Source organism: Struthio camelus, chromosome Z, assembly GCF_040807025.1.
Source record: "Struthio camelus isolate bStrCam1 chromosome Z, bStrCam1.hap1, whole genome shotgun sequence".
Classification (NCBI taxonomy): Eukaryota; Metazoa; Chordata; class Aves; order Struthioniformes; family Struthionidae; genus Struthio; species Struthio camelus.
In genome coordinates, this window is record NC_090982.1 from 78,159,989 (window position 1) to 78,186,199 (window position 26,211).

General features: G+C 56.8%; 1 protein-coding gene across 16 annotated transcripts in view; it reads right to left on the reverse strand.

Annotated features, from left to right (window-relative positions):
- Window positions 1-15,362: 15,362 nt before the first annotated feature.
- The window catches only part of LOC104152004 (ciliary neurotrophic factor receptor subunit alpha), a 238,422-nt gene continuing 227,573 nt past the window's right edge, over window positions 15,363-26,211 (reverse strand). For 15 of the 16 annotated variants that reach the window (XM_068928278.1, XM_068928274.1, XM_068928283.1 and 12 more), the window contains 3 exons: window positions 19,001-19,181; window positions 17,439-17,583; window positions 15,363-16,673 (listed from right to left, as the gene is read on the reverse strand). In XM_068928278.1, the coding sequence (XP_068784379.1) occupies window position 16,673; window positions 17,439-17,583; window positions 19,001-19,181 (327 nt within the window). In that variant the 3' untranslated portion in view covers window positions 15,363-16,672. Of the gene's footprint in view, window positions 16,674-17,437; window positions 17,584-19,000; window positions 19,182-26,211 lie in introns of those variants that run through there. The other variant, XM_068928287.1, reaches the window with a different exon arrangement.

The following is a 26,211-nucleotide window of genomic DNA, read 5'->3' on the forward strand; positions in this document are numbered from 1 at the left end:
CTGGCCTGGCTCAGCTATTGAGACAGATCCGAGCAGCGTGAAAGGAGAGGAGCGTGCATTGCCCGTGCGCGCTCCCAGCACAGGCTGTGGGCTTGCAGCAAGGGATAGGATGGCCCCGCCACAGTGCTGAGCAAGTGCAGGCTGGTGGGACCATGTGAGTGTCAACAGTGTGCTCAGAGCCAGGGGGTCAGCACGAGCGACGTGTCTCACTGAGATGGAGCCATACTGGCTGGCTGTATATTGAAGAGCTGTATTTCTGCCGGAGAGTCTTCTGGTGACATTGTAAGCTCTGGGAGCAAAGCACCCATCATTTATCAGCCTTGCTGGAGTCCCCGTGGCAGGATCAGACTCCATGCCTGGGGTCATGGAGCTCTATGTTACTCTCAGTGAGACGTGGGGAGCAAAGAGCCTCAGGGATGCCTTTCCGCATGCCCCTGGCTCCTCTGCACCCATGGCTCATCCCTGTGCCCCTCGACGTTACTGGGGCTCAGCAGGTCCCAGTAGCCGCTTCAGAGCTGACAGGAGGACACAGAGGGGCCAGGAGCCTCCAGATGGGGCCTTATTTCACTCCTGGCCCTGAGACCCACATTGCTGGTGCTGGCGGGAACGAGCGGCACCAGCGCAACCACTCCGCTCTAGGAAGCTGCTGAGTATCCCACCCACTCCTGCAGGCTGCTTGGGTTCTCCAGCCCGAAAATCCAGCAAGCAGAAGGGTGAAGGCCAGCATCCCACGCTGACCTGCGCACAAGGACACCCCGGTGGTGCCCAGCCCTGCAGCAGGCTGAATCATGCACGTGGAGCAGAGCGCAGAGCGCAGCTCAGAGAAGCCTGTGAGGCGGCAGCCACTCCGCTGGCCACCAGCCGCAGGTGTGCTTTGGTGGTCGTCGGAGCTACCACACAAGGGCCAGGCCTGTGAACAAGCCCCGCACAGAAACCAAGCTGTGGCCAACAGTGAAGCCATCTGTTTCCCAGCCTGCAGCTGCTGTCCTTCCCCTTGCAATTTACTCTGCCTCCTATAATTTATTTATCCCAGGGTGCAGCATGTACATCTGCAGTATCATTACTGGAGACGCCATTAGCTTGAAAATTTTATAAACCTCTGTGCAGGTGATAAGTTGAAAAGTTAAAGAGGGTTATTGTCGCAGGAAAAAAGAGCATTTGCTCAGTGTTTATCTCGCGCCAGAGACCCCGGCTCTGGAGGGAGTTTGGGGCAGATCTGCAGACGGGTGTAAGCGAGTACACCACTGCCAGCTGCTGGGCAGCTCATTCCAGTTGCAAACCTGTCCCCTTTGCATACGTGTGCTGGGCCAAGGAGCCTACAGGCATTTCCACATCTTCCTCCCTGTGCCTCCCCGCCCCAGCTGTAGTGTTTCCTCACACAAATGACAAGAGGGATTGCAAATGCGGATGTCTGCATCTGGACCTGTTGTCCGTGTTTATGCTAACATGCATGACCAAGCAAATAACCTCAACTGCCACAGCATTGCCGCAGCCTAGGTCATTCTGCCTGTTGACTTGCCAGTGGCTAGCGAGGGCTTTATTTTCAGGGCAGTTTGAGTAGGTCCATGTGTCAACTAGTGTGGCTGTGCTCAGAAAGTTCAGAGTCCTGTGACCATGTCAGAGTTTCTCCAAGAGATTTTTGTCAGGCGCTGCTCCTTACTCAGATGGGTACTGGGTGGATGAGAGCAGTCCTGAAGCATCTGCCTGCTGTCTGTTGCTCTGGTTGCTCCAGGACTCCTCCAAGGAGCATGGAAGTTCCCACCATGTAGATACCCACCACCCAGAGCTTGCGCGAGGCTCGCAATCTGTAACCCCCTCCTGCCTCTCTGCTCCCTGGCCAGAGCATCCATCTGAGCACCCATCTCAGTGATCATTAAGAACCAGAGCAATTAACTCTCCCTAGGTGATTCAGAGTGATTTGGACCTAGGCATGTGCCAGCAGCTGTGCATGCAAGATTCCGCAGGGAAGCAGAAACGGTAGCTTTCACCAGAGCCCTGCACACCTGAGTCATGAAATAGGAGCGTGATGATCAATCCTGGCAGCTGGAGGTCTCTCTGACAGCTCAGCCAGGGGTATAAATTCCCTCTCCATAAGGCCAAGGGAGATATGTGCACAAAGACGATTTATGTGCACAAAGACGATTTACCAGCCAACTGCAGGAAGCGATGAGCTGGAAGGCTGCAGGGAGGAGAGTCAGTGCTGAGCAGCTTGGGGCCCAGACCTGGCCATGGGGAAGTGCAGGGCAGCTGAAAAGGGGATGCTGGGACCAGGGAGGGGAACAGAGGAAGAACAGCCCTGAAGAAGATGGCACGGACCTGTGGGCTGCAGACCATTTTCTCTTTCCCTGATACTGCAGAAAGCGTGACTCAGGGCCGAGCATCCTGCATTCACCCTCCAACAGGTCATGCACAGCACCCCGTCCCTGGGTACAAATGTTCTTGCTCAGCCTCCTGGAGCCTGATAGCTCAGATACCACTGCTTGTCCCCGGAGCGCAGCTATGCCACAGGTGGGTGTCAGCCTGAGGAACGTGCTGCTGATGGGTCTTGTTAGTACCGGACTTTCCCCCCTGTATGGCCACGTGCCCCTCTGTGCTGCCTAATCGTGTCTACCTGGCCAGCAGGCTTCATCTGGATAACCCAACCGCTGCCTCCCCTTTCTACACATTTAATCAGTCCCTTATGCACTGTACTGGTCTATATCCTGTGAGCTACTGTTCTGTGATGTGTGCTCATCATGCACTTTGCTCCTGATTACATTATATTATCCTCCCACATTATCCAAGCCCTGAGCCCACACATGAGCTTTGCCATCAGTCAACGGTGGTCCAAGTTCATGCTTCAACAGGCATTTGCCAGTCTGCATGCCCGTCTCCACCCAACAGGCATTATGCGTAGCCTTCTCTGCCTTGAATGGTCCCCAGACATCCTGCTGGTTCCTTCAGTACCTTGTTGTTCTCCTTCAAGCTCCATATTATTCTGATGATCCAGCTGTGATCACTAAGCTCCTTTTCTGAGATGCACAGATGCAGTGTGGAGCCAGGAGTGCCAGTGCTAACAGGACCAGCCTGGAAGGAGACAGGAGCTAAATGCTCATCTGAGAGGAATTCACTAACCCTGAACAACAGGAGGGGAATGAAGCATGGAAACATCCACAGGACACATCAGTCCAGCTAGGAGGGCTTCTGCTGACTTCTAACATGGAGCTGAGCTGAGATGAGCAAAAATCCATGCTGTAAATTACAGAGGGCTCTGCCACAGCACTGCAGATCCCAGGCTGTCCTGCTGTCCTGACACTGCTAGATTCTGTCCTCTCTTTTCCTTCCCTAAAGGTCTTTCGAACATTAAGTTTCCTGCTCCCCATCCCTCTTCAGCATGATTTTCTGTCTTTGGTTTACTGTGGCAGACTAGCTGGAGGTGGAAGTAATGAGTCTGAAGTGGTCACTAGTGGGAGGGCAGCAGCTTGTTCTGCTGCCTGGCCCAGGTAGCCTTGTTGTCTGCCTGAGTGACTTTGCCTTGGGGCAGAGTTCCCCCATGCTTTTTGGGGCGACACGGCATGGGCTGTGATGCTCATCTTTCACATGTTCATGGACCCAGAGCTGTTGATGCCAGAATGGGCTAGGCTTCCTGTCCCATCTGCCTCTGCTGCCTAGCTCACACCAGAGACCATCCTAGGGCCTTGCAAAGAGCCCTAGCTTCTCTCAACCAGAGAACAGCCTCCTGGGAAGACCCGGCCCTCTCCTGAAGAGCACAGTGGCCTTAGGAACTTTATGACCTTCAGCAAGCCTTGAAGATAAGGAACAAGATCCTGGGCTTGACTCAGTGCATCGTGGTGAGCTGTGGCAGAAAAGAGAGTCTCAGACTGATGTTGCCCTGAGTTGCCAGATTTCGGGGAGATGCAATACAGTGTGGTGTTTCTTGGGGCTGCTGGCTGCCTGCCCAGATGTCATTCAGAGAGGAACAGTCTGGAGGCAGGTCAGCTTCTGCCAGGATGGGATGGAGCTGGATAGCTCAGCAAAGGCAGCTGGAGAAGTTGCTTGCTTATGCTGCTCTGGGGCCTTGTCCACAGTGAGCCTTTCTGGAGCATGGAAATCGAATGAGCTGGCCAATTCTGGCAGCCAGAACTAGCTCCATCTTGCTCTTCCACAGCATTGACTTTCTTCCCCCTTGTGGCATAACTTTCAGCCGCTGATAAGTGAGGAGAAACTCTTTCCTAATTGTTCCTGACTTCAGACTGCTGCCAGGTAAACAGCATGAAAATTAGTGAAGACAAGTAAATAATTTGTAAATAATCATTTATTTATTACTTCCCCCTCCTTTCCCTGTGCAAGCAGATTGCAAGATGCCTCAGAAGCGCTTGCAATTTGGACCAAGTTCTCTTGTGAAGCATTTCCCACTCCCTATGAATAACTTATGAACAGATCAGAGTGAATATTAAAGGCTTGAAAATCCAGAGACTTGCACTACTGAGCTGAATAAGTACTGCTCCAGCTCCTCGAATAGATGAGCTATCCAACTAAATAGCACTAGGAGGATTCACAGCGCTGTAATTAAAGTGCGTGCACATTTATTAGTCAATGGGTTGCCTGTCGAGCGGGACAGGTAATGTGATACAGGGATGGAGTACCTATGACTGAGGGTGCTGTCGTGCTGCTGAGGGTTCCAGGAAGTCCACGAGAGGTGATTTGGACATCAAGCGTTAAGTTTGCTTTTGGGGGCAATTTGTGCTGTAAGGTGTTCCTACACTGCTACTCATGGGAAGCAAACACAACCAGGCCAGCTGGACAGGGCTGATGCTGACTGTTCACAACAGAGGCTTTGGGATAGCCTTGCACATCTATAAATTACGAGAGTGGTGGTGGGAGGCACGCACAGAGGGTTTGATCCCTAAACCCACTGACAGCACAAAGGCACACTGACTTCAAAGGGCCCAAAACTAGACTCACACTTGGCTTCAGTCAGGTGCTGTGTGCTGGGCGTTTATCCACCTTCAATCTCAACCACCTGCTTTATATTATTTTATTTAAAATATCATTATAATTCACTCGGAGTAAGGCTCTTAACCCCCTGCCAGGCTTCTGAGGCAGGGATCCAAATCAGCGCTACATGAAACAGGGAATGTGGGGTATGGACTGCAATTCCCCATTGCTCTTACAAAGCACAGGGAAGCCCCCTGCCAGCCCAACAGTTAACACCTGCTCCCAGCTGCTCCCCACATCCCAGCTCAGTGGGGACCCACTGCCTGGAGGGAGGCCTTCCTGCAGGGTCGCAGGCTGCATCCTACCCTGTGCACCTCTCCCAGCACAGATCTCAACTGTCTCCTGGCATTCGAGGAAGGGAAGGGACCCCCCCATGCTTGAGGACTTTACTGGCACCCTGAACCTAGGCAGTTGGGACAGTTTCTTTCATGCCACCTGGGTGATGAGACCAAGCGGCTGGGGTGGCAGCAGCAGGATGGACTAGATGATCTCTCCAGACCCTATCTGTTTTCTTTACTATTGTGGCTAGGAGTGGAACCTTTGGTGGAACTTAAATCAGGGGTAGGTTCAGCGTGAGATTCACACAGCTACGAATACACGCACACTGATGCCAGTTATGGTGCTAAGAAGATCCCAGCAGACCCACATGGTCCTCCAGAAGGACATAAGTCTCCTCTAGGTGCCCTGTGGCATATCCACTAGCACACAGTGCAGGTCTTTCTGCACCCTTGGGCATCTCCACAGTTGGCTGTGTGTGGGCAGCTCTTGCCAAGAGCATCTGGAGAGCAATGCAGGGGACTCTGGAGCCTGCTCTGGGCTCTGCGGGCTCTGTACCACAGCCAACAAGCACACTGATGTCCCACCTCAGGTTGATTTTTGAGCCCCAGCTGGAGAGGGCAAGGCCAGAGCATCACCCTAGCATTTCCCCATCTCTGACCAAATGCACCCTGGGACACTCGCTAGTGGGCCCAAGAGATTTTTTTTTCTCCTTTGGCAAATCTCTCCCTCCGAAAGATGGCTAAGGAGCATCAGTCAGAGGGATCTGTGATGGGTCGGACAGAGCCAGCCCCAGCCCAGGATGCTAACCTCAGGAATGAGGTGTATTTGACTTTGCTTCCACCTTTCCTTCTGCTGGTGGATGGGGCTGGGACCCTGGTTGGGCTAGGACTCTGCTAGACCTTCAGAGATGGAGGTACAGCCAGGTGAGATAGACACCAAGTGCCAGGGGCTGCTGTGATGAGAAGGAAAGATCCAGCAGAGCCTGGAGTCACATTTAGGTTACGAAATGGGCCCAGCTCGGCCTGGTGAAGGGCCATCTCTGGCTGGGCATGATGAATGCCTGTGAAAGCACTCTGTTCTCCCCTCCTTTTGGCTTTTCTGGTGCTCCTGTCCTGTCTTGTTGCATTCACCAAATACTGCTCCAGTTGCCAAACAGAGGGACCCTTCCCAATGCAAGGATGACCCTGAAACAGCGCACAGCTCGACGCTGGCCCCAGCTCCCCCTCTCCAGATCCCATGTGCATCTGCAGTTTGTTCCCCTCTCTGGCAGCCCCATGCACCTGCACTCCAAGGCAGAGTGGGATTTATCCTGCCCCAGGCACTCAGTACTGAGCTGAGGTCAGCCCTCATAAACCTCACAGGCACTAAAACCCAGACCAGCTGCCTCACTTGCACCCATGGGGACAGCCTCTGTGCCCAGGGCTCATTTTGCTCTCAGCCACAGGCTGACACTCGGGACCGTTCTCTTGACCAACACCCTCCCTGGTGGGTCCAGAGTTTGGCATTGTCACCTGGCTGAGGAAGCGAATGGGCCGTGCTATTGGGATGGGGATGAGCTCTCCCACCCTGCAGCTCCTCCCCCCCGCCAAGCACTTTGGGTAACCCTGTTCGTGGGAGGCAGTATGAAGTCATTCTGGTCCTCCAGCAAACCCCTCCAGCTGTCTGGAGCCAGCACAGATTGTGGGATGTGTCTGCTGACTGATGGGGCCTGAAATCCACATTTATGTGAGATGATATCAGGAGTTTTAATTTTTTTATGGGTGAGGGGTTGGGGAAAGGAGGAGATTCCCAGCGTGGCTTGGAGGGGGAACTGGGCTAGAGATGGTGGTGTGTGTGTGAGACACGTTTCGTCTCATTGACCCCCAGCTGCAGAAGTTCTGCTCCGATAAAAACAACATCCCTTCCTGACCGAATGTCAGCGAGCAGCTGGGGAGGAGGTTGGCCAATGGCTGCTGGACGCTTGCATGGAGAAGGGACGCCGCAGCAGGGCTCGGAGAGCCCTCTGATGGTGTGCTTTGGTTTGGACCAAGCCCTCTGCTCATCCCCTCTTGCACACTGCCAAAGTGCAGGCAGCGTCCTTCAGTCCCCGCCCACAGCAGTTACTCTAGGTTCAGCCTCTTCCTCAGCAAATTAGAGTCTTGGAGAATCTCCACTGAACTGTTCCCCCCCCTTCCCCAGATAAGTGCCCAAGCCCTGCTCACTGAAGTGCCTGAACATGCTTTTCTGATGTTCAGAGCCTCGTGAGACACCATGGCCATGTTTAGACCCCACTGATCATCTTGAAGAAAACAGATCTTCACCCCCATGGGCAGTGTTTGGAAGGGCTGTGCTTTGCAGGAGGTTTCCACACATCTGCCAACTGCTCTGTCCTGATTTAGTCTCTACAGGTGCCTTGCTCCCAGCCCTGCATAAAACCTCACTGGACCATTGAGGAGCAAGTCAGGGACACCACTGCCTTTTAGCGGGATGGAAAATGGCCTTGTCCAGTATCAGGCAGCAGCAAGACACAGGCTAAGCCAAGCTGGAGCCCAGCTGCCTGGATGCCTGCTCCTGAGTGTGCCCTCAGGTTACTCATACCAGACAGGTTAGATCAAGCTGGGAAAGGATACAGAACAACTACTTGGCTGGGAAATCTTGGAAGGATAGGGTACCTGCCTGTCACACCCCTGGGACTGGTGGATGAACTTTGTGAGGCTGTATTGGCACCTGGTTACTTTCTAAGAGGAAGGCGAAGTCCATGGGGGGGCTGGGAACCACATGCCGTGAGGGTCCAATGGCCTAGGGAGTGGGGTGGCCACCAACATCATGTGCTGCCCTCCCTGACTGGAGGATAGGGACTTCCCTAGGGACAAGTGGTGCCTGCCTCATATGGTAGGACAATCCCATCCCTGCTTCCTGCAGACAGTGTTGATGGGGAAACTTCTCCCCGAAGCGGCTGAAGTGCCTGTGCGTGATGACTCTGGCCCGGAAAGGAGGAGGGGGGGATGAGGCCTCTTTGTAACAAAATCTCGTCTGCGTGGGCCCCTTTGTTGTTATTACATTTATTTATTGATCCCCCTTGGGAAAACCTTAGCAGTGCTGAAATAGCTGGGGCTTTATTAATGGGGGTGGGGGGTGAGGGAAGAGCAGGGGGGGATGAACAGAAAGCTCGGACCATCTGTTCCCACCAAAGGGATGGAACAACAATAGCCATGTTTATAAAACTCCTCTGCAACTCATTGTGTTTGTGAAAGGAGAGCTTCCACATCAAAGGCCATTTCCGCTCCCTCTGCTCGGAGGCCCCTCCATCACGGCCTCTTCTAACATCCTGCAAAGATCACCCCATCTTGGCCCTTTCCTCCCCCCCGCAGCCCGAGGCGCATGGCAAGGCTGCAGAGTGGAGAATGGAGGAGCATGGACCACTCTGGCCCTGGCGGGCAACCCCAGAAGGGCACACACACCAGTCCGCTAACGCCCTGTGGCCTGGGTTTGAGTTTCAGGAATGACCTGCACCATACCAGCTGCCACGCTGACAGAGAGCAGCAACCAGAGAGCACCAGTGCAAGCATGTGGGAGAACACTGCCCACCCTGAAAGCCTAGGCTGGTGGCTACTAAGGGGTTATGTGCTTTTCCAAGGGGAAATACAGGGGCAAGAGGCGGAGGGAGATTTCTCCAGGAAGCGATACATCTCCACAATAAGGTAATGAGCAGAGTTTGCTGGGCAGAGGTGGTGGGACCACAAACACATTGAGCGCTGGCTGGGTGGGAGAACCATCTACAAGCTGTTTTTCATTCCAGAGTTCAGGTCTACTGCAACTACAATATCTGTAAAGTCACTTTGGTCTGCTAAAGTTTCAGATGTGAAAAGACGGGAAGAAAAACAAAAAACGAGGAAGGGAGTGGGGTTTGGCTGTGTTGAAGCTGGCTGCTGGGATCTTTCATAATGAAACAACTTTGTGTTTGGCTTCGCTCTAAACTTGTCTTAGATTATCTGTTACAATCGGACGTAAAATAAAGACTATTAAACAGGAATGAAATATTTTGACTGAACCAATATGGTTTTTTCCAAACTGATCTTTATGGACAAGATGAGGGTTTACTTTTGGCTCGGATCAAAGCTAAATGTCTTCTCTGGGACTTGGAGTTGTCAGCCATCTCCTGATTACAAACCAGCCTGGAGGAGACGGGTCAGGCTGCTCTGTGGTTAGGCTGCAGGCTGCAGGCTTGGGCTGTGTCCAGCTAGCATGCATCCCCCTGTGACCCTGCATAATGTAATGTGACCTCCTAGGACTGCGGGTCCTCCCCTGTCTGCTGGTGCTTTACGGCGATGACAGTCTCCGTGGGGTGAATCACAAGTGGGTCCTTGACTCTGCTCAAGGGGTTTCTGTCCACTGAGTGTGTCAGAGAAGAGGAAACCTCTCCTGAGAAATTCCCAGTCTGGCCTGGGGCAAAACTGGAACCTCTGGAAGATGCTGCCAGCCTGCAGAAAGACAAGACCTCACCTGGCAGCATTTCCTCACCCATGGGAAACGCTCCTCTCACTGCACCATCTGATGCTGCCGGGAGTTGATTCCCAGCTTGCCAGACAAGGGCCTTGGCAGCCAGGCTGGACGCTGCACAGGGGCAGGCTGTTCTCACACCTTTGAACCCCTGTTTCCATCCTGAAGGTGAGGAAACTTCCCAGAGACTATTTGGAGCCTTCTGTCTAGTCCCTTTTGGCTGTGTCCCCTTGGCGTGTCCTCCGCCAGGCTGCCGAAGTAGATCTGAATGCAGTCACTGACAGCCTGGCAGAGTGCAGAAAGCATGCAGCTTTCTCCCGGCACCTAGCAGCACCCAGCAGCTTTCTCAGGAACTGTGCACAAAGCAAGAAAAGGAGCCCAGACTTCTGGGAGACGCTTTCATTTCATGCCTAAGCCGCTGCTCTGCTGCTCAGCCGCACAGCTCCATTAAATCCTCTCCCGGCTGTCTTCTTTCCATCAATCACTCTGTCTCCGTGAGCAGCCCAGACACCGGATCTGGGTTATAAATAAGACAATCAATCAGAGATGCTATTAGATAAACAGAGTGGCAGAAGCCAAATTAATGCTTGGCTTTTTCTTGAAGGGGAGAAAAAAGAGTCAATTGCTTATTAGGGGACCCTAGTGTGGTCTGGTCTGCGTGCTGCAGCTGAGTTGCTCAAGCTGTGCTCGGCTACTGTTTGTGCATGTTGGGAGGTTTAAGGTGCTGCGAGCTCCAGCGTGTGACTGAAAGTCAGGGATTCAGGAAAAGAGTGAGATGGCATATGAAAACGCCTAGTACTGGAGATTGGATTGGACCCTGCATACATGATCACTGCTGCCAAACTGTGCTACGTCATGCTTCTTGCACAGAAGGATGCCCCAGCCGTATGCGTTGTGGACACACCCCCGGGGCACAGCAAAGGTCCTTGACTCAGTGTCCAAGCTGCCAGGTGAAACACCTTTGGGAAACTAGGCTTGGAGGCCATTCGGAGCTCCCAGATGGCCCATGCAGGTAGTCCCGGCTGGAGAAGGCAGCCAGCAGAGGCTGGAGCAGGGGAGGAGGTCGGCAGGGAGGTTGCAGCACCCATGCTGGATGGGTGCTGGGGATGTGAGGAGGCATCGACAGGTAGTACCTGTCTGCCCATAGTGCCATTGAGGGGCGGAGAGGTGCCAGAGGTGGTGTGAAGGGGAGAGAGGGCATGAGGATGTGGATGGCGGTATCTGGGGACCATGGGCACAATGCTGGGGTAGAGGCTGAGCCATCCAGGGTAGAGGAGATGAGGAGGAGAGTCATCCCTTGGGGCTCTTCAAACAACAGAAAGCCTCTTCTGGAGAGGTTTCCAGCTCTGATCTGAAGACCCCAAGGAATAAGGTAGTCAAAGGCTATCCGTGGCAGCCTACTCTGATGGTCTGTCACCTTCCACTGCCAGAATTCTTGGCCCTGCAGTGGAGGGAGGATGCCAGGGCTCTTGGGATCCCTAGGGAACCTGAGCCGTCCCCAGTGCCACCCTCTTGCAATTAAGGAAGAAAAGGACGTAAGGAAGACTACGGTCTGTCAAGGGCACGCAGCGTTACGTTTTTGTCGGTACATGGGACCTAGAAACATACTGAACAATTCCCCAGTGGTTTAGGGAGGCTCTTGTATTTTTCTGGACCATTACAGAGAGGGAGGGTGGGGTCTTGGGGAGTCCAGGGTCATCTACGTCAAGCTGACTCCATTTGCATTCTTGCCCCTTGCAGATGCTGCTCTTCACTGTCTCATCCTGGGCATCATCCTTCTGCCGGCTCCTGCTGCCCTCTTGCCTCCCCCTCTTGCCTCTCCCTGATGCTGCGACAGGGAACGTCTGTCCCTTGGGGATCAGATCCAGCCCTGTGCAAAGAAGCAGTAGCGCTCCTGCACCAGCTGACCCAGTGGAGCCCTCCTAGCTTTTTGGCCAGCTCGGCATGATGTGCTTGTGCTCCAGGTCTGGCTTTGCTCACTTGGCAGTGGGGCCTGTGTTCACATCCCCCTGATCTCTGCTAGCACCTGGGACTGCCTAATGCCCTGCTGGAGTTGCAGTGCACGGCACTGTGCCTGCTGCTCCCGCTTTATCCACCAAAGCATGGTGCCCCATCGAAGCGTGACAGCTCAGTAAGGTTCACCTGATTTGTTGCAGATGAAGCAACACAGTGGCTTGCCATCACCTTGGGGCTCACAGGTCTGCTGCTTTGCTCAGCCTTCCAGCAATTTGCCTTGCACCAAAGTTAAAGCTTTATCCAGTCTCTTCCCTGCCAACCGCAAAAAAAAAACCACAGGGGACAGAAAATAGCTCTGGAGAGGCTGGGCCTATGCTGATGTCCATTCAGGCAGAAAGGCAGAGCTGTCTTACTCTCTGCACAGTAAATTTTTGTCCACGGGGGAAATTCACGCAGGGAATCAGGAATGGGTGGGTGATGGAAAAGCTGTGCTGGGCCTGCTTGTCCAGCCACCGACTGACGCAGCCCCGCTGCCTCCCCAGGGCACAGGCAGTCACTGGAAGGGTGTACCGGGAGGCTGGTGTGGGAGCAGGGAGCTTCTCTGACAGCTGGGGTTGGGAGGATGAGATCCCTGTTGGTGCCTGCTGTGAGGAGGAGGAATCGAGATGGCTCAGAGGCTCAGAGACACCTGAAAGAGTGACTGAAGGGATGTTGCGAAGAGAGAAACACCAGGCTGCAAAACCTCTCGGCCTGATGAAGAGGTTTAGGGGATGATTTAAGTCCAATGAAAAAAGACACCCAGCATTAACCCCAGGTTAATGAGACCCAGCAGCTGGACACTGGAGCAGGATGGTTTTAAGTTAGAGCCAGGGGTGTAAGGATGCAGACAAAGGTACGCGGATGCAGGTGATGCTGGACCAGATCATGGCAGAGCCCCATCCCCAGGAGCTCAGCATCCAGGATGTCTCTAGGGCAGCTACCGCCTTGGCCTCTGAAACCAGGTGGCCTCAGGGCAGCCCTGCACAGGGCAGGGGTGGGAGGCTGTGATTTGCCTCCTGATTAAAAGGGCTGATGAGCTGGTAAAGCTGTAGGGCTTTTTCCAAGGGCCTGCGAGGGATGACGAGCTGTGAACCTGCCAGGCTCGGGCCCCTCCTGGGCTGCTCTGCTGCTCAGCCTGTTCTTCAAGCAACAGGGCTGTCTGCTTCCCGCGCGGTCTCGCAGCCAGGAAACAGCTCCTACTTTCCAGCTTTCCTCCTGATCCCCCTGCCGGAGCCTGCCTGCCCTGGGAGCTCAGCGCAAGGCTGCTGGCGCATCAGCAACAGCCGAAAACAACACCCAAGGTGGGATTTACTGCCACATATGTGCTGGGGAGATGTAGGGACCCATTCCGCCTGGCTGATGTATTGGATTTCATGTTATATGATGCACAGGTCTCTCTGAGCGCTGTAATTCCCTCTTTCTTCCTGTATGGATTTATACTGCTAAGTGGCTGGATTTTCTGCTTGGCAAGGACGCTCCCCCAGGACCTTCCCAAGTTAGCAACATCTCCGCACATCTGTACGTAATATTGCCGGGGCACTTTGCGAGTGGGGTTTACAACACCCCTTGCTTTATGGACTGCTTCTCAATCCGGACAGGCACCGCGGAGGGGCTGACAAACAGCTTCCTGGACCCGGCAGCCGGCGGCGTGCTGACTGCAAGGGACGGAGAGCGGCCGGGGCTGTATGTGTCAGCCACCGCTCCTGGCTGGCTTTTTAGACAGCTGTCCCTGGCCTGGCACCCGGAGCACCTCTCCCCGGCTCCCTGGAATGGCTCGAGAGGGGCAGGTTCGTTCTTTGCAAGCCAGCGCACCTCCAGCTCATTTCTAGCCAGCCTCACGGATCTGGCTGGAAAACCTCCGGCGAAAATGAAGGTAATCTGTTTGTCTGGGATGCTTCCCCCAGGCCAGGGCTGGGCCTGACATTTTCTTCCGTGCTAGATGTCCCTTCCCTCCCTGCCGCCCCAAAGAGCCATTTGCTATGGTAGATTACCCTGGCTTTTAACGCTGTGAATCCGTAATTAGTGCATAATTAATTACCAGATGTTTTTAACACTAATGAAACATTAATAAATGATGGAGGCATGTTGTCTGGTAATGGGACATTAACCAGTGAACCGAGCCAGCGTGAGGGGCAGCGCCGCTGCCAGCGCTGTCTGAGCCGGATGCAGGGCTGAGCGGGGCTGCGCTCTCGTGCGAGACAGCCGCCAGCCTGGCAGAAACCGCAGCGAGCGGCCTCAGGCTGCCTTCAGGCTTTGCATAGCCAGTGCCGTGGCTATTTCCCGTCCATCCGTCCATCCAGGGAGGGGGCTCTTGGAAGGCACGAGGCATAAGGAGCCTCGTGGGTCAGGCGTCTCTGAATGCGAAAGGCAAATCCTGGCAAGGGGGGCACACAGAAAAAGGGCGGCTATAAACTGGCTGCTCCCTTCCTATCCCTCCTCAGCAGGCTTGGAGAGATAGGAACGAAAAGGGACTTATGGTATGCCCTAAACTTGGACTAGCTGGGCACAAAGGTTGCATCTCCTTGGGAAAAAAACAGGCAGGAAAACTGTTGTCAGGATAGTGAGAGACTTCAGGCGGCTCAAGTGTCTGCTCTTCTCGGATGTGCTGGAGCGCATCCTGCGAGGGCCCCGCACCTTTGCACTTTGTGCCATGCACAAAACTCTTTGCAGATACAGCTCTGCTCTCCCCCGCAGCTCGTGGGGACACTGCTGGGGTCACTGGAGGCTCTTTAAGACCAGGCTCTTTTTTCCCTTGAGCTGAACAGCATCTCTGTAAGGCAGCGGGAGGGAAAGGGTCTACACTGGCGGCTGTGGGAGCTGGTCCCTGCTGTGGTCTCAGCCACGGCTGGTGCCTGTCCCTGGCCTCAGCAGCCTCGAACCGGTGACAGCTTGCCCAGGGAGCTCACGTGGAAAAGCATCGAATACCATTGAATACGCCAGCCAAGAGGGGCTGGGGAGGGAAACTGAGGCACAGCCCTTGCCCACGGGTTGCAGCGCTCGGGGCGAGCTGGGGCAGACCCCGCTGTCCTGTGTCACGCTCCTGAGCCCGAACCACCAGTGCAAGCTGCAGCTGCGCCGGTGCTTGATGAGTCCTGCCCTTCCTCGGGACGCCCTTGATGAAAGTTTAATTCAAAGCATCTGGGCTAACGCCATTCTTTTGACATGAAATTATTAATCAGACAAGGAAAGTGCATTAATTGGCACTATGTCTCCTCTTCTGTCGGTCCCAGGGCTGCCTCCTGCCTGCAGGACACAGTGCCAGGTCTCCGCCCTTCCACCTCCGGCAGAGGTGCCAGGGGGCAGCCAGAGCCCAGGGAGATGGGGACATCCGGTCCCCAAAAGCTGAGAATAGGGACATATGCTGGGGCACCTAGCCACCTGCTTGACATAGCACCATGGGGATTTCCAGGGATTGGGGCCACCCGAGCAAATATCCTGGACCTTCTCGGGCTGCTCTGGAGGCCACTGTTGGGTCTCCACCACCCACCTGGGAGGTGACGCTGTGGGCTCAGGCCGCTCGGGGTGCCGACATGACTGTCCCCGTGTCCTTCCCCTCACAGCCAGGACCGAGCCCAGCAGTGGGCAGCCAAACCCACCCGCTCGAGTTGGAGGTGAAATAACTCCCCAGGGCTGTCAGTGGTCATGAAATGATCATTTAATGAAGACGGTCTCTCCTGGTGTGCGTGTGTGTGTGTGTCCATGTGTGTGTGTGTGCATGTGTGTGTGCGCGTGTGTCTGCCTGTGTGCGTGGGGTTTTTTTTTGTTAATTTTTTTCTTTTTTTTTATATATATACATCTATAAAAAATTCAAATACAGCATGTCAACAGTTGGAATACTAGGACGTACGGTATTAAATACTGCGCTTGGATCCGGGCAGGGACAAGAGGAGCTGTCTTTACAAAACAGGGCCTGGGGCAGGACGGGGAGGAGAGCAGAGCAGGGGCTGGGGGCGGCCGGGGGGCTGCGGGGCTCCAGCTCGAGTGGGAACAGCAGAACTACTCTGATTTTGTTCGAGGATAAGACAAAGACGTCAATGGAGGCGACTCCCCGTATCCGATGTGGTTAAAGGGTGGCGGTGGGAGGGGGGAACGGGGCTGGCGAAGGCTCCTCCGCGATGTTTTTGGGGCGGCGAGGTCGGAGGACGAAGCTCCGGGATGCTCTCCCGTTCGGACAGCTGCGGCGAGGAGCCGGCAGGGCGGGGACAGGACCTGGCTTTTTATCGCTGTTTAAACTCCTTTTCCTCTTCGAACAGAGCCAGCCCCCCTACTCCCCGCCGCACTTGTGACAGTCGCCGGTTATTTCCTGCTCCGGGCACGTGGAGGGGGACCGAACCCCCCCACCCGTGCACCCCTTCAGCTTTTCCATGCGCTCGAGAGCTCGGGGAAGTGAGTTCAGTCCTTGGGTGACCCCCCTCCCCACCCCATTTTCCCGGCCCCTTTTCCAGATGCGCCGTTGCCACCCGGGTCCCGGCGGCGGGCACGTCCTCGGTGCGGCGGGTTAGCTCCCTGCGCGCTGGCTGCCCGGCTCAGGGCTCAGGGCCCGGCTCCTCGGCGGCGACGCGGCGCCCAGCCTCGCTCCTTGCACCCTGGGGAAGGGGCGGACGGGGCCCGGGGGTGCTTGTCCGCGGCGGGCACCGAGGGGAAGGGCGGCAGGGAAAGGGGCAAGTGCGTTCCCTCGGTCTCGGTCCGGAGAGGTTTGGGGCTGCGCCGTGGCTGGGAGGCAGGGAGGGGTGAGCAGGTCCCCGCGGCGCGGCGGCAGCTCCGTCCTCCTCCGGAGCGATGGCGAGAAGCGTGATACGTCCTCAACGTGTGCAAAATCGAAGAGATAAAGAGACTCCAACCGGGGTGGGAGGGGGCAGCGGGGCGGAGGGCGGTGGTGGTGGCGGCGGTGGCGGTGGCGGGTGGTGGGACGTTGTCTCTGCTGGGCGGTGACGGACGGGGATCTGCAAGAGGGGAGAAGAGGGGTCACCAGCCCTGCTGTGGGCTCTGCCGTGTCCAGCCACCAAGCCAAGCGGCAGCAGGGCTGCTGTTACCCTTCGGACGGGAAGCTCATCCCTCCCCAGGACCGATGCGCCCGACCCTGTCACCTCCACCGCCTCCTCCCACGGCCAGAGCCTGCCCTCCATCCCCGTGGGGCACCCGGCAGCGGTAGCTGCTCTCCGGGCAGGGAGCAGTGGCGGGTCATTTACTCCCGAAGTGACTCATGCGGCTGCTGCCAGGATTGAACCCCCCCCAGCTAGCATGGGCATTTTGGGGGTCTCCAAGCTGCCAGCTTCATCAAACCCAGCCAAGAACATTTTGGAAACACAGCTTTTGAATTTCTCCTTTCAGATGGTTTCGCTTCTGTCACTATGAAAAGGCCTTTGATTTGTTGGTGATTTCTTTTTTCAGAAAATCAGTACCGGGGGAGGGAGGAGGTTTCCAGAGAACGAAGCATCGAAAACCAGCTCCCCATCAGAGAAGGCTTTGTGGGCAATGTTTGAAAAGCCATTTTGAGACCTCACCAGAATGCCTGATTTGCCAAATTTGGAATGAACACAAAGAACTGCAAGCAAACCCAAATGGCTTGGTCTCAATGCCGTTCACATGACGCTTGGCAGAAATGCCCCTTTTCCAACCCAAGCTAGAGCCCGTGGGCTCTTCATGCCCTGTCCTTCACCCAGCATCCACATCCCGCTTCTCGTGCTGCTAATTTGGGGAATACTCACTAAATAAAGAGGACACCATAGGCAGCCAAGACCAGTCCAGCTGTCCAACACACTGCCACGGCCCCGCTGCCCACTACGGCCCCCTTGTCACAGATCTTGGTGGTGGGGGGCGGCACGAAAGAGGAGGTGCTGGCACTCGTCGTCTCTGCAGGAGGGAGAGAGGATGGCGAAGGTGAGCACGCGGCCTTGGGACAGGCTAGCTGTGTGGCGGAGGGGTGAGCACGGAAACCTTGATGCTAACGCTGGCTTCAGCAGGGGCTTGTGTCGGGTGCGTGTGATTGCACCCTTGTTTGTGCTGGTGGGGCTCGGGGGGTTTATCTGCATGAGGGCTTGCAAATCCCTGGTGCTGCCGAAGCCTGTGAGTACCCTGGTGGGTGCTCTTTCTTCAGGGCAGGTCTCCGTATCGGAAGCACCTGCATCTCCCACCCCGACACCTGCAGGAGTGGGGCTGGGACCCACGTCCTCCACGCACGGGGAGCGTTGCAAGGGCCTGCTGAGGTGCGTGCATGGAGCCAGCGGCACACGACTTATGCAGACACGTGCGGGGTCTGCACGCACAGCCCTGGCGGGGCTCGCGCTCCCTCCCCATGTGCACATCTGGCCAGCAGCACCTGCACGCGCGGCCAGGCGAGCCAAAGGGTGCGTGCTTGCACACGCACATGCGTGGCCCTGACACAGAGGGCTTGGAAACGCTCCCGGCGCTTCACAAGCCGCCGTGATCTGCTCTGCGCACCAGTGTTTCCCAGCCTCCCAGCAGCCAGTGCCAGCTGGGGCAACCAGTGCAGGTCCACCCCAGTCCTTCTGGGAAACCAAGGGCTGATAACGTGCATTTGGACACGGTCCCAGCTCTTTCCTAGAAACAGAGGCTTGTTAACTTTGTGGCTTTTATTTCTAATTGGCATCGCTCCGAGCCATTGTGCGGGGTCGGAGGTGTGGAGGGGGGTAGGCCTGGAAGAGGGAGGGCTGGAGGGGGCCAGCGCTCCAGTGAATAATAATAAATCCCAATCTTCGGCGGTGCACTTAGAGCATCCCGGAGAGTGGGATGCCAGAGCCAGGAGAGCTGAGTCAGCAGCTCTCGGGCCACGGTTGCACCGGCCGCCAGGGGCATGGGGAGGTGGAGCTGCGAGGTGAAGGGCCGTGAACCAGCTAGGGGATGGGGTGGGATGGGGGATCTCACCGGCTGGGGACCAAGCATCCAAGAGATATGATGCTGCTGTCAAAGTGTGTGGAGAGCCCGCGACACGGCATGCATCTCCCGTCTGAACCTGCAGCTCCCTCCCAGGCTGTGAACAGGGGCCAGGGGTGGGCACAGGGCTACGTTTTCATCATCTGGGAAGGCTAGAAATGTGACCCCCAAAGACAGGGGAGGCAAAGGAAGGATAGGACTCCTAGGTTCCCTGCACAGCCCCACGTGAGGGGAGGGGGCTCTAGTCTGCTCAGAGGTGGGGTTTGGGGGCTGTGGAGCTTGGAAACAGGGGGTGCAAAGAGCCTGGACTCCTGGGTTCCCTCCCTGTAGGTGCAGGGTGTCTGTACAGGGCCAGTGCTGCCCGCCAGGTGCTCACCTGTGAGCTGGGCTTCGGTGGTGAGGTGCTTGGGCTCCTCCGTCCAGGGGGTGGCATGGACCGCCACGCTCCAGTCACTCCACGTGCCGATGTCGTTGTCTTTGGCTGCCACCTGGATGATGTACTCCTTGCCAGCGTAGGCGTCCGTGATGGTGTGTGACGTCCCGTCCGACAGCTCTACCTGTGGGGCACAGCCGGGGAGGGAAGGGACATCAGCTGAGCACAGGGGGAGCAGCCTGGGCACGATGTGGAAGAGGTGGGGACAGCCGCCGGGCTGGCTCCAGCATCGCCAGCCTCCTGGCGTGCTCTTGCAACCATGGGAGCCATCAGCTCTGCGTCCCCTTCCTTGCCCAGCAGTGCAATTTGGGTCCCTGCCATCCATCCCCAGCCATGCCCAGCTGGAGGGAGCAGCCTGCAGCAGCCTCCCTGGTGCACAGGCCACCCCTGCAGCAGCGCAGAGGGAGCAAAGAGAGAGTTTTGCACCGACAAAGTGTCTCTGGGCACCACCCCAGCGCCTGAAGAGGCAAGGGGTTTAGGGAAGAGGCACTGTTACCGCAGAGACGCCAGGAAGGAGCCTCTGGCTCGCAGCCAGAGGAAACCCCAAGCGCTGGGAGGCAGCAAGTGTGTAAGACGATCAGAGCATTTAGCTCAGCTAGAAGACAATAAAGAGCCTATTTTATAGTGTCTAAGTACCATCGCAGGGAGAAAATATCAGGGACTAACAAGCCCTTTTATGCTAAAGAACAAAAGCAAATCAAGAGCTGAGGACTGAGGAGGCAAAGCTGGATGCATGCAAACAGCAGACATGGCATCAGCCCCTGGCACTCACGCTGGGGGCGTCTGTCCCTCTGACATCCTCCAAGCTGGCCTGGATGCTTTTTTGGGAGAGACTTGGGGCAGAGGCATGAGTGACTGAGCCCAGGACAGGGATGGGGGGAAATGCAAGGGCCTGCGAAGGCTGGTGGCCTGGTTCCTGCAATCAAGCCGGCAGAGCCAGAGCAGAGCAGCTTCCTCTAGAGGTCACCAAAAACTAGCAAATGCTACGCAGCCTCCCGCTCCAACAGGGTAGGTTGATTTGTAATCCCAGGTGGGCTGCAAGGTAGAGACTGTCTGTGTGTGAGCACACGCTTTCTGGGCATCGCTTTCGGGGCTGGGAAGAGGTTTCCTCCTGCCAAACGCCTTCATCTCTTGATGGCACTCAGGCCACCTTGCTCTTCTGCAGGCTGCCATCCCACGGGTTTGGCTTGCAGCCTGCTGGAGAGGCCCTTGGACAAGGACCAAGCTGTGTCTGGCTGTCTTTCCTAGAAGAGTTCACTCGGTCCTGCCACCACTGCTCCATGGACTGCAGGATGTCCTGCAGCCTCCAGGAGATGTGGCCCCTGCTGCAGTGGTTTAACCTTAAACTTTGTCCAGCGCTTCTGGGCATCTCTGATCCACTTTGAACTTGGCTCAAGGAAAGGCATTGGCAGGTTCCTCATAGAAATTTTCCACATTGCAAGGCCACCAGAGAGCAAACACGTGAGTGAGTGTGACTGAGGATGACCACTGAGCACCCAAGGAAAATGCCAGAGATGGAGCCGAGTTCGGCTCTGAGGTCCTCCAGACACTGAAGGGACTAGCCCTGGACCAAGCTGCAGAGAACTATGCTGCATATTCACTATTCATCCACTCTCTGAGGCTTACGATTAACATGCTGCTTCATTTTCCATCTGCACTGCCCAAGTGTGGTATTCTGTGTTTCCTCCTTGTGCTGCAGGCTCAAGTTCGGCATTAGGATGCTTTCAGCATCTCTCCTCTGAAGCACTCGGGGTCTTTTAGCAAAGGTGAGGGTCGAAGCAGCTCCCTGGCCTCCCTTGCCCTCCCCCTGCCACTGGCCATTTCTGAGGCTCCAGGGGGCTGCACTAGATAATGATATCAGTCATAGTGCTGTGTCAGAGAGGCACATCTCTGTGAAGAGGGCCCATCAAACGCCTTGCAAGAGCAGGCACACCAAGCCCACAGCATCCCAGGGCTGCAATGACAACTGCTCCAAGTCAGCCGTGCCATCCCCTTCCCAGCTGCTTGCTCCAGCCCAACAGCAGGCGCCAGCGGCGCAGGGACTGCCAGCCCAGTGCTGGGGGGACACAGGAGACAAGGGGAGCCCTTAACCGCTCCGCTGCCCCAGGCATCCCTCTCAGCAGTTCCTCTTCTTCTCTCTGCACCCCAGCTGACACAAACCACTTTCTCTCCAGACAGGTGTTGATAATAAACATGTCTGAGGAGATGAGGGATTGCGGGGGTCTGATGCAGCCCATCTGCTCAGCTGGTGAAGGGGGGGTGGTGCCGTGAGGTTGGCCTCTGAGCCCACCTCTTGGCTAAGCCAAGACCCTCAGGTGCAGGCGAGGTGCTGTGCTGCCACGGATGGGACACGAAGCCGGGGCAGGCACCGCTACCTCTTTTCTGCCCGATGAGCCCTGGCACCTGGCTCAGCTGGCTGGGAGGGCACTTGGGCAGAGCAAGGGGTATTTCAGGAGTAGGGGTAGGTAGAGCCCTGCCTGAACAACCCACAGGGAGCCCGAGGGGTCTCCCGGAGTGACCAGGAAGACGACTCAGTCCCAGGATCTCACTGCTCCAGGCACATCGACAGCTGAGTTTTATTAAGAGCTCCGCTCAACAGCAGGAGCAAGACAGAGCCCAAAACCTCTGCCTGGCCCTAGATCAGACCTCGCAGGCCCAGGAGAAATCAGCCAGGAGAGCTGCACCATGAGAGCCTCCTCCCCTAGCCAGGCACAGTCTCCCGTGCTGGAAATGGGTGAGCTGGGAGAGCGGGACGGTCCCTCGCGGCGCCTGGGCTGGGTACACATCCCATGCGCATCGCGTGCAGGGCTGCCCTTGCTCGTGCCGGTTGCACAGAGGCTGCGGGAGGACAGATGGCCGTCGATCTGGCAGAAAAGCTGCCTGAAAAAAGCCAACATGTCAAAATATTTTGAATAACCAGGATGGGCTCATGCTTCAGGTGTGAGCCTTTCTTTCCCCTTGCCTTGCTCCCCACTGCTCCCCCGCGCAGGCTCACCCACGAGGGGAGCAGGAGAGCAGCACCCGTCAAGGCATGTGGCTGCCCCACCATCGCATGCTGGTGGGCTGTACAGAGGGACACCGAGTCCCTCCTGCCTCTCCTTGCAGCTGTCCACGGCACTGGCGCAATGGGATCCTAGCGGTTTCACTGCAGGTCTTGTGCCAACCTAAGGCCAAGCCCTAAAAAGGCTAGGTCTAGCCCTGCCAGCTGGTGGACACCAGCCCACCGCGACAGGGGCACGCTAGCCGTAGGGAAGAAATAACGCACCAGCCATCTCTGCTATGGTCCGAGTCCTTCAGCAAAAAGCCAGTTACTCCGGGGGTGTAAGGGTACCCCATGGGCACTTGCCAAGGGAGCCTCTGCTGGGCTCGTCGGTGGGCACGGGTGTACTCTCTTAAGAGTCTACTCTCTTAAGGGAGACACCGGCCGGCAGGCAGCTCAGGGGGTGTAGGTCAACCCACAGTGGGTTGCAGGGTCTTGGGGAGTCCATTTGGTGTTGGGGCAGGTGGCTGGAGGTGCCACGGCAGCATCGGGTGTCACCAGGCATTTGGGAAGGAGCGCAAGATGAAAGGGGCCGTGGCTGTGGGCAGCGCGGAGGCTGCCAAGGAGCTGCTGGTCAGGATGGGACCACCAGCCTCCTGCAGAGGAGCTGAGTGGAGCAAAAGGACTCCTGGCAGCAGGAGAGAGAGGGGGGTGGCACAGGACCAGAGCCCTTAGGGGTGTCCTCTGCCCCATGCTATCCAGCATCTCCACTCGCGGGCATGGAGCTGTTGCATGGCACCGACAGGGAAACTGAGGCACTGAGCTGTGATAGCGCTTGCATCTGTGGCCACGCTCCTTAACCACAGCCACTCTCCCCCCAGCTCCTGAAGGCCTGCTAAAGCCATGGCACCAGGAGAAGCAGGGATGAAAGATATCACCCAAGGCTGGACTATGCCTCAGGGGGCTTGGGACACCCCATGACACCCTTTGCCATTCAGGGTGCCTCTAGAGAAATCCTGGCAGTGACAGGACCTCCCCACACAGGGTAAGGACGGGTGACCCCAGCAACCCTAGGGTGTCTTTCCCCTGGCTCTCCCAGCATGTCCATCAAGCTGAAGAGGCTGAGAACCAGCCCTGGGATTGCACATGCCACCTCTAGCCCCAAAAGCAGGGTCCGGGACCCTTCCTGGAGCTAGATGAGCCATCCTTCCTGAAGGGAAGGGATTTAGCTCACTTCATTTATAGGATGGATGAAAATGGAAATTCTGTGATGCTTGGGCAGAAAAGAGGAAGAGAAAAGGAAGAAAGAGATGGTGTTTGTCCCTCTGGCAGGACACAGCTGTGCATCCTCTGACCTGGTCTTTGTGAGGTCCGTCCCACTAGCCCTGCCAAGCTCCAGCCCCCCTCTTCCCAGAACCAAAGCCCAGGCTGGATCAGGGACCCCACAGCGGAAGGAGCTCTTGACACCCACCACGGCACCCAGCAGAGCTCAGGAGACAGCTTCTGCACCCTGTTCCTATGGGGACAAACCTTCATGACCCAGGCACCTGGGGATGTGTAAGAAGGACAGCAGACCCACAAGGTCACACAACATCTCTCCTGTCCCTCAGGTTAAATAGCAGCGTATGCCATATACATCCTGGAGAGGGGAGTGCGGTTGGGGCTCTCCACTGATGGGAGCAGTAGGAGCCCAGAGCTGCACGGATGCGGTTAGGCTTGGCCAGAGGGAGCAAGAGCCGGGGAGAGCCAGGGCATCCCACCACGTTGGGTCCTGCCACTGCTCCCCAAAGATCAGGCCTGCAACTCGGTGCTGTCAAGATACACCAAACGCTGTGCCACTCACGTGCACTGCTCTCTCCTCTCCGACCCTTCCTCGCTCAGGGGCTGTCAAAACAGATCCCTGTGCTGCCAGCAGGCTGTAATGAAGGTAGATGGTAATTGCAGTCATTACATCTTTCCTCTTCTCAAGCTCGTTCTCTGCACCGAGCTGGTAACATGAGCTGCGCTTTGCCTGCCCTCCTTCAGCCCTTTCCTCCTTTCCCTTCTCTCTGCCTCTACCCCTGGACCGTGTCCCATGCGTGACAGAGTGTCACACTCTGCAGGGGACCCACCAGCAGCCATTTGGCACAGTATGACCGTGCCAGGTGGACCCACGGCTGCCCCGCGTGTAGGTTGCCCCCGCCTTTGCCACGGGTGCAGGTTGCCTCTCTCCGGCACGCCGCTTGGAGGTATTGGCCACACATGCAGCACCGTGCACGTCAAGGGACTGGGACCGCCTGGACGGCTTGCGGCAGTCGTTCGACTCGTGGCCACTTGGCAGCATTCCCCGGTTTCCCGAATGGTCCTACCATGCTGCAAGGCAACGCAAGGCGATTGAGAGCGACTGATTCCTAACGACAATTAATGAAACCTTGCTGTATGAGCTGCCCGCTCCCAGCAAACATGTGTCTCCCAGCCTGGTCCGTGCTGGGCTGGGGGTGCCCTTGGAAGCGGAGAACAAGCATGGGGCTCGGAAAGACTGCATTGGGGTTATCTGGTTGCTGTGTGGGTCTCTCTAGGTCTCTTGGCACCTCTGAGCTCTCCTGGCTGATCCCTGAGACCTGCAGTAAGTAGGTTGGGCAAGACCTGGGGACAAGTTAGCACCACTGAGCTTCTGTTGGCTTGGATGGTGCTCCAGAGCATTTTCTCCAGCCCTAAGAGCCATCCAGGCTGAGCGTTTCAACTTGGGAGCTCTTCCGGCCTCTCCCCAGATGCAGCCAGTTTGCAGCTGAGTGTTTGCAGATGGGACGTTTCAGGCACACCGGGGTTGAGCAGACCTCGGCACACGTCATGCCTGGCTGGAAGGGTGTCCCCCCGGGGTCGGGGAAGGACATTCCCCTTGGCCATGTGGGGCAATATCCTTGTCAGACCTGGGAAGATGCTACCCTGAGATCCTTGGGAAAAAAAAGGGGGAATAGACTGGAGCATCCATGTCCCCCCCCCCCACATCTGCTGGCCAGCAAAGCCACCTGCCCCGATCCCCTGGCTGCACTTAGCACAGAAGAGTTGAGCTGAGCCCTCCCGGCTCCCCAGATTCAGCCCCCGGCTGATGCTCAGACAACGCGGGAGCTGCCCCTACCCTTGTGAGCGCTGGCCGGGACTGGGAAGGGCTTCACCGCAGCTCAAGGTTTGCAAGTGGCATTTCTGAGTTGGGCAACGGCGAGACAGGTCTGCCGGGGGCCCGCTTTGTCGTGGTGGGTGTGCAGGTCCCCCCGCGAGTGCCTGCGGCTCAGGGCGGCAACACAGGAGCAGCAGGCGGGGAAGCATATGGGGAGCGGGTCCAAGGGGGTGCAGCCAGGGAGAGCCTGGTGGGGGGCGAGAGGGCAGGTCGTGGGGGGACGGATGGACACACAGCTTCAAAGGGAGAGGGAGAAATTCCTTAGTCCGCATCCCTGCCTCACAGAGACAAAAGTCGGAGGAAGGCTGTGCATGGTAATTTTTTTGGACGGGGTGGGGGGGGGTCTGCGTTTCGCAGCCTGCCTTTGTGCACCTGCCAAAAGTCACTCCGGCTGGCTGTGAAGCGCTGCCCAGATTAATGAGGGATCAGTAGCCAGTGCAATGCAGAGCTATTAGCATTGCAAAAAGAAAAGGAGGGGGGAAAAAAAAAAGGAGAGATGGGGGAAAAAAAAAAAAGCCCTTGAACACAACTAACTGAGCCGACAGCTTGCCTAAGACGGCGTAGGCCGGGACCCCAACCCCTGCTGCGGCCACGCAGCCCCCATCGCGGAAAGGTAACACAACCCCCTCGGCCCCGTGCCGGCGCGCCGACGGACAGACAGCGGCTGCCGCCGGACGGCCGGTGCCCAGGCGCAGCCCGGGCAGCCGCAGCCTCTCCCCATCGCTGCACCGCCGGCGGCGGCGGTGGCGGGAGAGGAGCGCAGCTGCAGCACGGGCCGGCGGGGGGTCAACGGGGGCGAGCCGGGAGCTCAGCCGCCCGGCCGGACTCCCGCCTGCCACGGCGGCAGTTAACGAAGCGATGAGCCTTCCCGGCTGCCCCCGGCCCCCCCTGCCAGGCTGCCCCGGCAGTTAAAAAAAGGTCACGGCGCTCGGTTCCCAGCCAGGGCTGCGCTCCTGGTACGGCTCGGCCAGGTAGCAATTAACTCGCCAACAGGGCGCTGCGCAGCCGGGCCTGAAG